Source organism: Canis lupus, chromosome 20 (assembly GCF_048164855.1).
Source record: "Canis lupus baileyi chromosome 20, mCanLup2.hap1, whole genome shotgun sequence".
NCBI classification, from domain to species: Eukaryota; Metazoa; Chordata; class Mammalia; order Carnivora; family Canidae; genus Canis; species Canis lupus.
Genome location: NC_132857.1, coordinates 40,403,899 through 40,421,423, shown reverse-complemented (window position 1 = coordinate 40,421,423; position 17,525 = coordinate 40,403,899). Strand labels below are relative to the sequence as shown.

General features: G+C 33.3%; 1 protein-coding gene across 7 annotated transcripts in view; it reads right to left on the bottom strand.

Annotated features, from left to right (window-relative positions):
- The window catches only part of SLC35F5 (solute carrier family 35 member F5), a 38,777-nt gene that overhangs the window by 20,104 nt on the left and 1,148 nt on the right, over positions 1–17,525 (bottom strand). For 5 of the 7 annotated variants that reach the window (XR_012013206.1, XR_012013205.1, XM_072788970.1 and 2 more), the window contains exons 3-9: positions 17,055–17,196; positions 13,295–13,438; positions 10,491–10,553; positions 8,298–8,379; positions 7,331–7,521; positions 2,631–2,712; positions 1,909–1,996 (exon numbers count right to left, since the gene is read on the bottom strand). Coding sequence is in view for 5 of the 7 variants with exons in the window: in XM_072788970.1 (XP_072645071.1) it covers positions 1,909–1,996; positions 2,631–2,712; positions 7,331–7,521; positions 8,298–8,379; positions 10,491–10,553; positions 13,295–13,438; positions 17,055–17,196 (792 nt within the window). In the remaining 2 variants the exon portion in view is untranslated. Of the gene's footprint in view, positions 1–1,308; positions 1,533–1,908; positions 1,997–2,630; positions 2,713–7,330; positions 7,522–8,297; positions 8,380–10,490; positions 10,554–13,294; positions 13,439–17,054; positions 17,197–17,525 lie in introns of those variants that run through there. The other 2 variants (XM_072788972.1, XM_072788971.1) reach the window with 2 other exon arrangements.

Sequence of the window (17,525 nt, the reverse complement as noted above, 5' to 3'; positions counted from 1 at the left end):
AGTATTCTTACCTCCTATGCTACCTACTGCCTTTCAGTTAAGGAAGTAACCAACTTGTCAGTCCTCTTCCAAACTTTTTTTTTTTTTTGAAGATATACATATAGTATATCCACACTAGCAGTAGCACTAACTCTTGCCTACCGGTAAAATCTAAAATAGCAAAAAACTCTCCTTAAATATTTAAAATGATTAAATTAATTAAATTAATGGATGAAAAAAGACTGAATTAAAAGTGTAGAGAAATCAGAGATCATTCATTCAACTGTTATTTATTGAAAAAAAAAGTTTTTAATTTGTATTTGTTGAGCTAAGTACCATGTTACAGCAGCAAACAAAACAGATTTGGTTCCTGTTCTCACAGAGCTTATATCATCTTTCTATTTCCATGCATCTTGTAATTGTACATACTTTTAAAGCAGATAAAATAGTGCTAATTTTTTTTTAAGCCAGTCTAATTCTTTCATCTAATGATCCAAAGACCTAAGTGGCATGGGAGAGGAATATTTAAAAAAAATTTTTTTCCCTTAAAAAAAAAAAAAAAATTTTTTTCCCTTAATGGAATTACAGCATCATTCAAATTTAGTCCTTATGTTAAGTATTCAAATGTCTCAAATATTATAATTTTTTGTTAATTATTGAGCACCCATAGCATACTAGAAATTAGAAGTTTTAATTCCATTTAGATAATAATAATCACAACGACTAAATATATTGAGCACTTAATATACACCAGACACTGTTACAAGCGGTTTAGAAGTTTTAACTCATTTAATCCTCATAAGAATCCTTTGAGACAAATCTTACTAGTATTCCCAACTTACAGGTGAGGAAACTGTGACACTGACAAGAAACTTGCTCCAAATCGCAAAACTAGTAATATGGAAGCAGGATTAAATTCCAGGTAGTTTACATGGAGGCTACACTTTTTTTTGTCTCTCGATTGATGAAGTGAGACTTTTTAGCTTTTTGCCAAGTACACCTCAGTCCCCATGATAATCATTTTTTATATACATTTCCACCAAATGTTAAAACGAGGCTGGAAAGTAGATATTATAATCATTTTCTCATTAAGAAACTCTCAGAGAGTTTAAGGGACCTGACAGAAACAAAGAACAAAAGCCCTGATTTAAACCCAGATCTGACAGTTAAACATTACTCTATTAAATCATTCTATTACCTTCTCTGATTCTGCTTTCTTTTCAGTAAAAACAACAGCTTTATCAAACTGACACATCTTTTTTGAGTACTGCTGGTAAGCAAAGCCCTAGGCTAGAATGTTGGTGGCACAAATAACTATCAAAAAAAGGCTCTGGCCTTTAAAGGTTTATAAACTGTGAAAAAGACAAGACAAACACACACAAAGTTACATAAAAATAAAAGACTTAAATACAGTTATTGACAATACTGATGTTATACGGTAATGCAAAGTTGCCAACTGATTTATACAGAAAATAACTGAAGTATCACTTGAGGCTGAGTCAATCAGAGAAGACTGCATGTTTGACTTCCAGAAACAGAAGTAAAACCCAAAACTGAAACAAAAAAGGGAATTTGTTTTAGGAAAAGGAAATAGGAACTTGGAAGGTAATGAGGGTTAAGTTGCCACATTATATCAAACATAAGAATCAGTACAATATATAGTATTATACTGTCTGTCCTCCTATGAATGGGAGCCAAAGCTGCCTTGGGGTTCCTTCCCTCCAGTTACTCTCCCCCAAGACCATTGAGAAAACTAGTTAAGGATGTGACACAGGCTGAGTAGCATGATGTCCATTTAAACCTACTTTTATCATCTTTCTCTGCCTATTTAGTATACTATAATATATATTATCCTATGTCACTACCAGAAAAAATTTTAAACATCATATTTTTAAGCAGAAATAACTAGCTATTATGCTATGTTCTTACCTTAAAATTACAGCTAATAGTTTAGAAAGAGTAAATCTATCTCCACTATTACTTGGAAACACTGCAGCAAGAATTAAGGTAAAAAGTCCTAGAAAGAAAAAAGATTCATCAGTTTAAATACTGTCAAAATACAGCCTTTAAACTAAATCATGTTTATTTCAACAATACAGATAGAATATATCCCTATTTACTGTAAACTAGTAAGACAGTTAAATTCAGCACTCAGAGTAGCATTATGACTTCATCATAATCAAGCATGTGTGCTCAAGTTATTTTTATAGCTTCAAAAATACTTTTCCTCTCCCAGATTAGTAAGGTGATTCGATTTTTAAAATAAAACATCTTTCACAGGGTAAATTATGGTTCTGAAATAAGCAATTACATCTAGCCAAAGGGTCTAGAAAAAGAGCTTCAGAAAGAATATGTGAAAGGAATGACAACTACAATACAACGAACCAGTCTATAAAAACTTTAAATACTGTTATATAAAAAATACCATAAAATAAGCAAAGGAATATAAATAGCACAAGGCCACAGCATAAAACTACAAATATCATATAGTTCCAATGCACTAATGTACACTAGAATGAATGTAATAATTTGTAATAAGATAAAAATGTACGTGTTTATGTTTATATGTACATATATACATATACATATATATATATAAAAACAAAAATAGTTCTCAATTTATAATGTAGATTTGAAGACAAATTTCTTACCAGAAGTTGAGGATAAAATATTAACTATAGCAACCTGTGTGTCTGAAAGTGCTTCTTGATACGACAAATTTGCCAGAAACCACTAAAAAAAAGAAAACAAAGGGAAACCTAATGAATGACATGCTTATATCTGTCCTAATTTATAGGCCCCTCCTCTTTTTCCTCCCTAAATACTTTAACATAAGAGCTTTTAAAAAGTTGCTTTCTATTGAAAAATCACAGGCTTAAAAAGAGAGCATTTATAATTAGATCTAAGATCTTTGCTATTCAATTTCCCTTAAGAAATGAACAATAGTTGGTTAAAATTAGCATTCAGGTTTTTTTAAAAATGAGGATAAAACAATATCAAATCAATTTTAAAATTTGCTGTATCCAAGCATTTCTAGCATTCTATTAAAGTTTATCTAAACCAAATTTAAATTTGAGGAAATTCTCAAATATTAAAATATGTACAGATGAATACAGCACGATGAGAAATCTATTGAGCAAGATGACACCTATGGGGATGAATCAAAATAGCTAGCTAGGTAGACTGATACATAGAAGGACATAAGCACTTTGGAAATTTAAAAATGTCCAATGAAAAATGTTAATTTGCTAGCTATTTATGATTGTTTCTCTGATTCTCAGTTTGGAGACACAATACAAAGAGTTTTCATAACTGGATGTAATTAGAGGAAATTTTCTAGTTACATGGATTATTTTCTTTTCTTTTGCTCATCTAGGCAAAGATATTCTTATATTCTCAATATTGTGCCTAATGTGATTTAAGGAATAAGAAAGATGACTTCTTTTTTATGATGCCTGGTGTAGGTGTGTGGGAGGGGTTGCAAAATTCATTTATTTTGATATTAGATATTCTAATACATATTACCACAACTCACTCATTTTCCTGTCGATGATACTTCTTGACTATTTCAAACAATGCTACTATGAACATTCTGGTGCATGCCTCCTGGTGCACATGTGCTCGAGTGTCACTAATATATACACTAAGAGGCAGACTGCTGAGTCAACCAAAGTACCAAAGTAAATTTACTGCTTATCTGCTTTTGGCATCACTGATATTTAAACATATTCATACTCCACAGAGGAATCCATCCTCTCTTAAGAGAGGGACATCTTTTGATCTGTCTCAGAACTTGTAGTTAAGTACTATAATTATTAGCATTTACATTTCAGCTAAGCAACAAAGACATAGAGCACTGCTAGAAGGTAGCAGATAGCTGAGTTTAGTCAATTCTATTTAGTCTATACTGTACTCAAGATGAAAGCCAAGGTAAAAGTATGGTAAAGTGATTCTGACACCATCACTAGACCTCTGACTTCCTAGGCAATTTCACTGGACTTTCTAAACAAGAAAATGAGGTAGCAATCTAAGATGAACAATACCAAACATATATGAGGTGCTAGAAAAAAGGTAGAAGATTCTGCTCTTAATTATCTTTTGGAGACTTATCTACAAGAACAAATAATACTTATAGGGTGATAATTAGTTTTCTTGACCCACTGTCCTTACAACTTTCACACATAAATACTGTGCTCATTTTCCAAACAATCTTACTGGTCTCTGCTAATACACGATAAAAAAATAAAGACAGATCATTCAGGTAACAGCCATTCAAAAATCACAAGAAATCATCATTACCTATAAACTCTGGAAAGACCACCCTATTCTACACCCTATTATACACGGCACTCTCATTACAAAAGAAGACCCATCTCAATTATTCTCCAAAAATTAACCTTACAGTGTTTCCTTTCATTATTCCACAGTTGAGGACAACCATTTATAGTAAATAGTCTATCACAAATAATTTATATATTTTATTATTTCATGAGTGGTAGATTATTTGAAAATTATCATAAAAAATATTCTAGGTAAACACTGTATGACCTAAATTCTATTCTACAGAGAAAAATTAAAACATCATAAGCCCTAACAAGACAAAAGATATTCAAGGAGGACTGGCAAATGCAGTAATCATGAACTCCTACACTGTACAATACATTAGCCACTAACCACATGTAGCTACTAAAGAACTGAAATGTGTCTAGTCCAAATCGAAATGTTTAGCAACTAAAATTGAAATAAAAACTGAAATTGAAATGAAATGGAAACTGAAATAAAGTAGGAAATGAAATGCTTAGAATATTTCAGTACTAAAAAAATATAAACTATCTCATCAATAAATTTTATATCAAAATATTTCATATATAGTGAGTTAAATAAAAATATAGTATTAAAATTAATGTGTTTAACTTTTTTTAATTTAAATTAAATTTGCCAACCTATAACATCCAGTGCTCATCCCATCAAGTGCCCTCCTTAGTGCCTGTCCCCCAACTTTTTTTCCCTAATATTTTTATTTATTCATTCATGACAGACACACACACACACATACACACACAGGCAGAGACACAGGCAGAGGGAGAAGCAGGCTCCATGCAGGGAGCCTGACGTGGGACTCCATCCCGGGTCTCCAGGATCACACCCAGGGCCGAAGGTGGCGCCAAGCTGCTGGCCACTGGAGCTGCCCTGTCCCCCAACTTTTTAAAAAATTTTAAAAATGTAATTAGAAGTTTTTTTCTAATTGTAGAAAATTCAAAAATACATAAGACACCTGCATTGAGGCTCATATTATACTTCTATTGAACAGTACTGCTCTAAACCACATCAGAGCTTATCATTCTTAAATTAGGTTTCCAAAAAGCTATATACCTGGACTATATTACTCTTTCTAAAGAAATGCCTTTACTGAAGACTAAAATAGTTTTCTACTCTTATAACTTATTAGAAGTTTTTTTTTTCTTTTTAAGACTACTGAAGGTGGAAGCACCCAAGTGCAGATCAACGATGAATAAACAAACTGTAGTATATATCTGTACAGTGAAATGGTACTTATCCTTTAAAAGTTCTAAAAAAATAAAGAAAAAGTTCTGACACATGCTATAAGGATGAAGCCTGAAGACTTTATGCTGAGATAAGCCAGTCATAAAAGGAAAAACAGTCTATAATTCCACACACACAAGGTACAGAGCAGTCAAGTTCACAGATACAGAAAGTAGAATGCTGGTTGTCAGAGGCTAGGGGAAAGGAGAATTATTGAATGAATATACAATTTCAGTTTTGCAGGGTGAAAATGTTCTGTTGACAGATGGTGGTGGTCACACAACAGTGTGAATGTGCCTAATGCCACTCAGCTGTACACTTAAAAATAGTTAAAATGAAAAAAAAAAGGTTAAGACGGCAAATTTTATAGCATGTATATTTTTACCACAATTTTTTAAAGGGCTTTTAATATGCACATATCTATTTGTAAATCGGCACATTATATGGAATAGTACCTATGTATTTATGTAATATATTCTCTCAGAGTAGTGAGTTGCAACAAAGTTTGCTTTATCCAATGAAGGAAAATATTAACTTTTAATAGGCCATAAGCTGCATAATTGAGGTTTTCCTTTTACCAATTTGCCTAGAGATGAACTGCATGCTCATTTGAAGTAGCTTTCTTCCTTTAAATTGGACTTCCTGATATAGTCATCCCATTCCACAGTCAGCTTCCTTCCAACACGCACACATACTACCCGTTTAATTTCTTATCTTTTCTACTTTGTTTTTGACTTTTACTATGTAGATGCTTTTATTATTCTTCAAGTCTCATTTGAAAATTAGGTAACATATGATAAATCTTAGTCATGCCTTACATTCATTTAAAACAAGCAAACAAAAATAATAGCATAATCCAAATGTATGAGCCTTTAATTTTAGTATATATGTAATTATCATAACTCACCAAAATTTTTTCTGATATTAACCAAGGTATCACTCAACTAGATGTTATTCAGGAAGAGAATGGAAAAAAATGGGCTATGCAATCAGGCAAAACTGTAGTAAAATAATCTTATCATCAAGCTAATGATACTGACATTAGCACTGTATTATCTGGTGTTTAAAAAAGCTCAGTATAAATTTAAATCTTTTTTTTTTTAAAGATTTTATTTATTCATGAGAGAGAGAGAGAGAGAGAGAGGGAGGGAGGGAGAAGCAGGCTCCATGCAGGGAGCCTGATGTGGGGACTAGATCCCAGGTCCCCAGGATCACACCCCGGGCAAAAGGCACCCGCTAAACCGCTGGGCCACCGGGGCTGCCCTAAATTTAAATCTTAAAGGCTCATATAAACAACCTTGGATTAGGCTGCTTTCAATGGCATATATAGGAAAGAGCCCTGAAATTCATTAACAAATTCTAAACTTCAGTTTCCACTAACTCAGACAAGTCTAATCCCAGTTTATTGCAAAATAATATTTGCTGTATGATTATTCTATGTGAAATCTTTAGCACATTTTTAGTTTCTACATTAACATAATAGAAAAGCTATTAACAATACAAGAAATTCTGTAGAAATGTTTCGAGTACTTGCTAAAATATCTGACCACATTTACACAAATTTTCTATACTACTACAAAACCACTTATTTGACAAAATCAATGCATACGGTAAACTCTTATCTCGATATTTTCTAGCCTTTATATATCAGTGTAAAATAACTATTAATTATTCTTATGGCCAGATAGCTGAGTTTTAAAGTTACGATTAAGCAACCTAAAAGTGCTATGCTTCAATAGCATACTGCTGGTATGTATATACCATCTTAAAATTCAAGTTCTAAACATATAAGAAAGAGAAGACCTACCACAAAGCAAAAAAAAAAGCTAATTTTTGCTACTTGAGTTGTAGTAAGTTTCCCCACAGTTTTGAGTAAGGATTCTTGTTCTTTCACAGTAGGATATGACATGCGAGACAACTTAGCTTCCAATGCATGGCTTGATGGAAGCTGCCGAATCTCCATGATATTACTGAACCTTACACGAGACTTTTTGGGAGCTTAAAAGGAAAAGTACAATACAAAATCATTAACGTCTCCCCTCACATCCAATAAAAGTCACAAGTTTTAATTTACTGATAAATGCATATTCTTTAATTCATATATGATCAGACTTGGACAGCAAAGAAAAACCAGAGGGTTTTTTTTTTTTTTTTTAAACCAGAGTTTTATTATTACCTGGGGCAGCTCTGCTCAAAGAGTTAACAGAAAAAACATTTTCATCCATAAAAATGTTTTAAAGGTTTTAAAATGAGACCAATATTCAAAGAAGGGTTTGGCAATTGTGTACATACACAACTGCCTAGCTCAGGATTATACTATGATTATTGTTTTAGCATTTATGGTAAAAATTTTATGTGGATTTTTCTTCCTACTCAATTTACGAGAATTATGTTCCTGGTCAAGAATGCTTAACATTCCCCTAGAGGTCCATTCTTTGCAAGAGAATATTATGGATAAATACTGTGCTTACACTGAAGCTGACATTCTTTACTCCATTCACAGAACCAACAAAACTATTAGGAGCCTCAAATGGCACGGTTGAAGAAAATATTGTTAATATTTTATTTTTATGATGAAACCATAGGGATTTCTGATAGTTGGAAATTATTTCTGGTTTAATTAATAAAAACTTCTGGTCAAACTTCTGGAAGACAAGCCAAGCCAATACCACACAGAAAAGAAAAAAATGCCAGGTTATCCCAGTCAACCCATAAAATCACTAAGTTTGAGGATGGCTTAAATTCTAAGTTATAAAATTCTAAGTTTTGCTTACTTTTTTCAGCATCAATGTTTGTGTTCTCAGGTTTTTCACTTGGAATATCATGAAATTTCACAGGAACATACAGAGGTTCACTCTAGAATGTAACAAAAACACAAACAAATATAAACAGCAAGTATAATAGCTGATATACTGGCTAAAATTTAAATTGATGCCATTTTGATGGCAAACACCACTCAAAACACAGCTGTCCACCACCATGTTTACACAGAACTTTTCCAAAATGTATCAAACAGCATTGGTACATTATATATTAAACATTTAAATGTCATAAAACCAGACCTCTTTCAAGCGAACAGATTATCTCCAATTCCTTTTCATTTATTTTTTTTTTCATTTATTCTTTTAACAAATACATGCTGAGCTTCTACTATGTCAGAAACTGTTCTAGATCCTAAGGGATATAAGACTGAAAGAAGACAAAGTCTCTGCCCTTGATGATGGTGTAATTTAAAGGTGAAGGCAGACAATGAAGAGACTATCAAGATAATATGTGTATGTATTTGTCAAATTGTTTCTTCTTACTACTTTAGATTCAACTAAAGATTAAGATTCCTGAAAACCATTACAGGATTAATAGGTAAAAAAAAAAGGGCCACCACTTATCAGTTCTTACAATGTACCAGTTACCAACTCCGGGGCAGTTAAATATGTCTTTCTCTTTAGTCCTCATGATAAGCTCATAAAATGGTATTTTATAAAACTCCCCTAGGAACAGAAATATAATCAAGTAGTAGACAACAGAATTGCCAGGTTTATCTAACCAAGCTCTCAAGGTTTTTGTTTTTAAGTGGTTCTGAATTCCTCTACTGTTTTTATAAATGTTCTTTAAATAATCTATAAGGCACAATTCTCCAACTAGGCTGTTTCTTAAATTAACAAAAAGTGTTTTTTATTTAATTTTCTTTTAGCTTTTGGCATAGAACTCTGCCAATGAAAACTATTCAGTAAATGAAGAGGCAATAGGATCTGAAAACAGACACAGTCTCTTCATTACACTGAACTTCTCATTAAAGCATTTGGCCTAGAACAATTTGACATATCCATCTTACTGGTAATAGCAAGTTAGCAGAAGAGTATTAGAAGAATAGCCTGTCACCTCAACTCTGCCTTCTATACTGACAGAAGCAACTGATATGAATTTTGCTTTCTTAAGATCCCAGAGAAACAGAATGACATCCTCCCTAAGCTTCATAAACCCTTCACAGCATCTGGTAACCTACCTCACATCCAACTATAGTTCTAAAAGCCATACATACCAACAAGCCAAAAACTGTATTGGCAATAAGGCCACCAAGCTAATGCTTTATAAACTGGTGTTAGACTTTTGAGTAACTTTAAAATTTTTCTCAGAATGCCACATTTGGAACAATACATTTTAAAGAGGTGCTTTAGTTTTGGTCTTCAAAAAACAAACAAACAAACAAACAAACAAAACAGATTTCTACATACTTTCTCTCCAACTAGATTATAAATGCTGAAAATAAGTGAATATGTTAATTACTTTACTTGCTCACTTATTATCTGTCTCTTCTGCCCCACACATCTCTCACATATTAGAACATAAGCTATATATTTCCAGAGCCTAGAACAAGTGCTTAACACATATTAAGAGCTCTTAGGGATGCCTGAATGGTGCAGTCAGTTGAGCATCTGACTATTGGTTTAGGCTCAGGTCATGTCGCACATAAGATGGAGTCCTGCATCGGGCTCTCTGCTCAGCAGGAATTCTCCTTCCCTCTCCCTCTGCTCCTCCTGCTCATACTCTCTTTCTCTAAAATAAATAAATAAATAAATTTTTAAAAAGTGCTCTTAAAAATTTGTGGAAAAAACCTGTGGAATGAACAATCTGCTTTTATATTCTTAGTGTCAAGCAAGTATATTTGCTTCTAAGTGATAATAATAATGAAACAAAGTGATTAAATTGGTGAGAAACAAACAATAAAGGACTACACCTTAGGATTTTCACTCCTTAACCAATGTCCTCTTCCCCTCTCTCCCCAGAAGGTTGAACTGCTTACTTCTAGGTCCCAGGAAAGAAAGTACCAAATTACAATTCTTACAGAGGGCACTCAATATTAGGATTTATCTACATCCTAATATAGTGGTGTTATAAAGCTATTTCAGTCCTTCCTGTCATGGCTCAACTCTACCCGTTCCACTCCTGATGAGAAAAAAAGCACTTACCAAAGAACTATTCATAGTCGTATCTGTTGTGCAAGCAGCAAAGTAACCTTCAGCATCTGCAAACTACAGATAATAGGACATAAAATTCAATTAAATTCATGTTACAAAGCAAGGCTGCTGTCAGTCACAGCTCAAAGGAATAGAACCAAAAATCCAGAATAGACCTATAGGATCGTAATAGCAGCTAATGCCGAGTGTTCAACCATGCAAGGCAGGTATTATCATCTCTATTTACTGATAAAGAAACAGGCTGAGATTTCATCTAAGTAACAGAGCCAGGGATAAAACCCAAGTCTGTCTAAATATAAAACTTACGACCTTTTCAAAATACTATTATAACATTTCAGATGAAAAGGAAAAGGATGTGGGTTAGTGAAAAAGACAAATAACATCTTAGTGTATTGTGATAAGAGTGATGACATCAAGAGCCCCCTAAATGGATCAATGGACTGGATTATACTTGGAGAACCCTAGGCTAGTGCTGTACAAGCACGTTTTTATTCACCCAGTTACCCTATCATTATCCTTGCTTAAAGTGTGAAGAGGTTAAATAACTTGTTCAAGGTCACTCAATCAGCAAATGACAGAACAAGATTCAAATACCAAAATCCAGGCTCTAAAAAAAATTCCTGTAAGTCAGTAAAAGTCAATATACAAAACCTAACAAACTATAGACAACTCTAAAAAGAATTCTATTGTGCAACAAATATATAAAGAAATACCAAAAGCATGTAGATTAAACAAAATATTATTGTTCACCTATCAAAGTGGTAAACGTGGGGGTTGTGGTAAGGATTCTATCTTAAGCGCTGCTAACACAGATGTGAACTTTAGACGATAATTTAACAGGAGGAGGCAAAAACCTGAAAAATGGCACTACTGTTTTACCCAACAATTATGGTTTGGAGATTTATCCCAAGTAAATAACTATAGGTGTGTATAAAGATATTTCTATTTACTTTTATCAAAAGAAAAGGTGAAAACAATATATCAGGGAAATAAATCAGAAAATTAATTAGAAAAAAGACAGTAACAAATGTTTATGTATTAGCCTAGAGAAGTATTCATGATATATTAAGTGAAAAGTAAAATCAGGTTAGACAATGATATAGACTAAACTTACTTCCACTACAATTTTAAATATATGCACATAAACACATAGCTATAGAAAGTATCAAATCTATATATATATATGGACAGACCAGTCTTATTTCTCATGTTACCATAATTTGTGTTCAACAATGAACATGCATCACTACTACAATTTAAAAAAACTTAGCATTAAAAAATGTTCTAGGAATACTAAATTACACAGAAAGTTGTTCATCACCTACCACTAAGAACAGAAAGCCAATTGTAAAACAGAAAATAATAGTATAGTTTCACTTTTGTAAAAAATAAAATAAAAACACACACATGGAAAAGAATGGCAGGATACATGTCAAAATACTCTGGGGTTATTCCTTGAAAGATGGAATTTACTATTTTCTTCTTTCTGTTCCTCTGTATTTTCTAAATGGTCAATAATATGCACATATTATATACATATGCCCCTAAATGTAATACTATAATATATACGGATTTCTATAATGTATTATTTTTACAAAGTAAAAAATAGAAAGTGTTCATTAGAAAAGATGAGAAATAATACTAGTTTGATGTACAAAAAAATGTATACATAAAAGAAAAAATTAACAGAGAAAGAAAGTATTTGGGAGGAATGGGGAATGAGAATTAGTTATTATTTAATGGGTACAGAGTTTCTGTTTGGGATAATGAAAAAGTGCTAGAGATGGACAGTGGTGATGGCTGCATACCAAAGTGAATGTAGTTAATGCCACTGAACATTTAAAATGTTCACTATATGCCACTATACATTTAAAAATGGTAAAAATTCTATATTTTGTCATATATACTTTACTACAATAAAAAAAGGAGGTGAAGGAAAAAAAGGATGAAATGGTAAATCTGATGTTATGTATATTCTATCACAATTTTCAAAGAAGAGAAAAGGATGGGACGTCTGCGTGGCTCAGTGGTTGAGCGTGTGCCTTCAGCTGAGAGCGTGATCCCGGGTCCGGGGATTGAGTCCTACATCGGGCTCCCTGCAAGGAGCCGACTTCTCCCTCTGCCTATGTCTCTGCCTCTCTGTTGGTCTCTCATGAATACATAAATAAAATCTTTAAAAATAAATAAATAAGAAAGTGGAAAAAGTTAGAGGCAGTTTTATATTCTTCATTCTCAAAAATTTAGTTTCTACTTGTAGAAGATACTATCACTATATAAATTGCCATTTCTTTCAACACTATGAATCAGCATGTTACGTTACATCATGGAAAGAATATAATTTGGTTAGCCAAACATCTGAAAGATGGCCTGAAATAAGCTATTTTCATTTTAATAAATTAAACCTTTATTTACTTTATTTCTAACAAGCAACTTTACAACTATTAATGATACTCATCAAGTACGCAAATGACCAAAGACTCCAGATATTCTTCACTTTCATCTTCATCTCCACATTAATGATTTGGGCTAGTTCAATATTTTTAACAACTCACAGGATAGTATGAGGTAAGGGAGAGAAAGTGATTATGTACCTCTGATTTCTCATAAGATATTTTGATACCAAGTTGGTTAGAAGAATAAATTTAAAACTTTGGACAAAAGCTTTCTTGTATCATGCTATCCTCACTCACTTAACTAAATAATTTAAAATCTGACTATCCTTCAAGAAAGTAATAACTTTAAACTTTGAAAAAATGAATTCCCTCAACAACAAAAATTTAAAGTCCAAAACTTACAAAAGCAGCATGCTTTCCTCGAAATCCTCTTGTACACTGTTGTCTCCATGGCTTCCAAATAATAAAGCCCAAAAGGTATAGAACAAACATAGATGTTTTTGCAAAGGTGCTGAAGAATGGCTTGTTGTACTGAGTAAAAACATACTGTAGAGGAAAAATTTATATAAACTATGAAATGACTTTAATTATCTCCAACAAAATAAGGCTATCACATTATTTTTAACTCTAAAAGTTCATGTGGAAGGGAGATCAAAAGGGATTACAAAAATATTTTACACTTATTTCTAAACATTGTATTTGCTTGTATACAAAGGATAATATTCCCAAGCAAACCAGCACACAACTTACAAAAGAGGTTTTGTTTAACATTCATTAAAAACCTACTGTGCAAGAATATTTGTGCTATGAGCTAAGGAAAAATAAGACAGTTTTTCTTTTCGTGTGTGTGTGTGTGTGTGTGCGTGAATGAAAAGTACACAGTATAATATGTTATGTAACACAACAGGGTTATATAGGTTCCATAGGATTACCAAAGGAGAAAGATCATTTTAAGGACTATGGAAGTCTTCTAAGTAAAGGTATTCTGGAGCTGTATGTATAGGGCTGAATAATAGTTCAGAGGAACAGGATAAAGAAAGGCAGTAAAGCAGAATGGTGTATGAATAAAACTGCATGAAATTTTATGTTCTTAGTAAGTTATATAAAATTTAATCCTATATACATTGAAAGGCCCAGAAAAAATGACAATCCAAGGGGAATGGGCACCTATAGAATCCAGATGGTGATCTCTATCATCTGGTAATAAAAGGAACCATAGAATCTTAAATGATCAAATCAAAACATGCAGCCTGGGCCATCTTGCACCAGAAAGCAAATAGGATATTAAAGATTAATAGGGTCATACTGAGAGGACAGTAGAGCCAATCTGAAGAGCCTCCCACTGGTCAAAGATAGTACAGTTTAAGCATTAAAAAGGAGTAACTACAATCGACTGAAACACATCGAATACACAAAAATCCATGGATGTATGATGATACTCTATGGTTACTACTGGAAGTTGCTAAGTAGCATTACTCTAAAACGAACAAAGAATCAAGATTTATGCAACCCTTCCTACAAAAACCATGTTTCAGGATAACTAAACAGTAGTGGTGAAAACCTCTCCTTAAAGAATTCAATTAATAAATGCACAAGGAATGACTCTTAAAAAAAGTCATCATTTCACAATTCCTAATGAAATACTCCATCTGGGCAATAATCATATAGATATTTGACTACTACCTAAAAGTTCATGAAAAATTTTATAGTGCAAAAGTTGGCATCACCCAAAGTAAGACTTGCAGCCATTATGTGCCTCATATGTTGTCACATGAAGTACCCAGTACCACCAAGGTATTTTCTTCCTAAAACTGAACCTGAATCAAATCAGGACTTTACAGCTAACTACCATTTTACAAGAAATAAGGGAAAAGGAGGAGCAAGTTAAATGACACTCCAAGGAAACAACCAGCCATATTTGAAGTGGATGTGTTATGGAGTGAACATGTGTGTCCTCCCAAAATTAGTATCTTAAAATTCTAACTCCCAATGTGATGGCATTAGGAGATGGCGCCTTTGGGAGGTGATTAGGTCAAGTGTAGAACCCTCATGAAAGGAATTAGTGCTTTATAAAGATATCACAGAGAGCTTTCCTGACCTTTCAGCCTTTTGAGGACACAGTGAGAAGACTGCTACCTAAGAACTAGGAATAGGGTCCTCAAAAGATACTAAATCTCTCCCCCAGAGCTGTGAGAAATAAATGTTTGTTGTCTGAGCCACCCAGGCTAATCACAGTCTTCTTGTGGCACCCCGAGTGGACAAAGACAGCATGATATATCCCACAGGAAAAATGATTCAGTTTTTCCAACAACTCAATAGCATGATTAAAAAAAAAAAAAAAAAAAAAGGCAGGGCTTGGCAGAATACAATTAAGGAATGAAAGTAACTTAAAAGCAATTTGAAGATGGACCAGGTATCAGATAATTTTAAGAAATTATAATTACTTTTATTAGATATGTTAATGGCATGATTAGATTTTTAAAAATTAGGACCTTTTCAGATTGAGAGGAGTATGAAAGAATTTACAGGTGAAATGACAAGTGGCTAGAATATGGTTTAAAATACTCCAGGAAGGGATGCCTGGGTGGCTCAGCAGTTGGGCATTTGCCTCTGTCTCTCTGTCTATTCATGTGAGAGAGAGAGAGAGACAGGCAGAGGGAGAAGCAGGCTCCATGCAGGGAGCCCGATGCCAGACTTGATCCCGGGACCCTGGGTTCACGCCCTGAGCGAAAGGCAAACGCCCAACTGCTGGGCCACCAAGGGATCCTCTAAATAAATAAAATCTTTTAAAAAATAAAAAAATTAATACTCCAGGAAAACATGTCTGGGGAGGGGTTGATAAGAGAATATTGGAAATTTAATAGTTGTTAGGCATATGAAGATCCATAATACCAACGTTTCTACTTTGTATATGTCAGAAAATTTCTATAAAGACTGATTTTCTTGTTGAAATATACACTATATCTTAAAAGTTTAATGCTCATATTTGGCTGAAGAATTAGACATATTACATATGCTCTAGATAACAAAATTATCCTCTAACAAATATGGATTGCTAAATTATAATTTGATCAGGACCTCTTCTATCCTAAGTTTTATAAACTGATAAATAAAAACCAAACCATTTATTTAAAACAAAAATAAAGTTTCACAGACAAGCTTATTTCCCTGTCAACATTAAAGAGATTTCTTTGTGAACTACAGAATGTTCATCCAAAAAAAAAAAGTTACAGAAGAGTGAAAAATAATAAACGGGCTGTTGTATTCCAGAGCCTACTTCCAAAACAGCTAAAAATTTATTTATTCATTGGCTAGAACGTCAGTGTCAACTATTTACTTAACTATGATGTGAGATGACCAGCAGTAGCAAACTGCTCCTTTTGACATTTAAGTTCATTTTATAAATGCTAGTTTCCTTCTGTATATTGGCCTTAAGACTACAACATGTAAGTTGAAAAGCAGTAATTTCTGAAAATAAAATTGCCCATCTTTTTATATAGATTGTTAGCCAAACAGAATAAAGTAACTACATATATAATTAGAAAGAAAAACTATTTTGTGCACTCAAAATAACACATTACTATCAAGAGGATACTGATAAAGGTAAAATAAAATCTAACTGAATGCAATCACCATATACCACATATCTCACAATGTTTGAATCAGCAGATGTATAATAAATGTGCATGCACCGATGCACATGCACAACAGTGAGTTGTACACGAAAGCTCTGATCACTTTCATGCATCTGTTCAAAAGCATTCTTACTTTCCACTAAATGGTGGCAAATGGCTTTGTATCCTAGACACTTGTTCCTCTAGAAAGTATATTTATAAACAAAGAAAACAAAACAAAGAAAACAACAAATGCACAGTTAAATATTAAGAAAATAGGCAATATAGTCTCATTTTTAAAGCAACTCTCCCTAAAGGACTGCAAAAAGTCATAAATACAAAACGCAAAACAAAAAATAATTTTGTATTTGTACAAAAATAGAAAAAGTATTTTTTGTGTCAACATGAATTGACATGAATTCACTCATCAAAGAAAATATAAACAATTCAACATTAAAAATACTGCAAAAGAAATGACTAGCGCGATGCCATAGATTAACACCAAGGTCACTGTAACGCAACATCGTTCCTCGACAAGAATTACCTACCGAAGTGAGTTCTGAGGATGCGACCCATATCACATCAACAAGTAGGAGAATGACGATCCCAAGAGCCATCCGCCTGCGCTGAGTGAAACCACTGCTCTGGGAGTTCATCCGGTTCATGATAAATACACACACCATTTGCAGTCTGTTTTTCAGAAAACACAGACATTACAGAAGGTCTTTGAAAAAATGACCGTAGAAAACGAGAAAATTACTCGAGAAAGATTTGCGGGTTTTTTTGTTTTTTTTTTTAATTAATTTTTTATTGGTGTTCAATTTACCAACATACAGAATAACACCCAGTGCTCATCCCGTCAAGTGCCCCCTCAGTGCCCGTCACCCAGTCACCCCCACCCCCCCGTCCACCACACCTTGTTCATTTCCCAGAGTTAGGAGTCTTCATGTTCTGTCTCCCTTTCTGATATTTCCCACACGTTTCTTCGAGAAAGATTTGACGTTTGTGCTTGAAAAGCC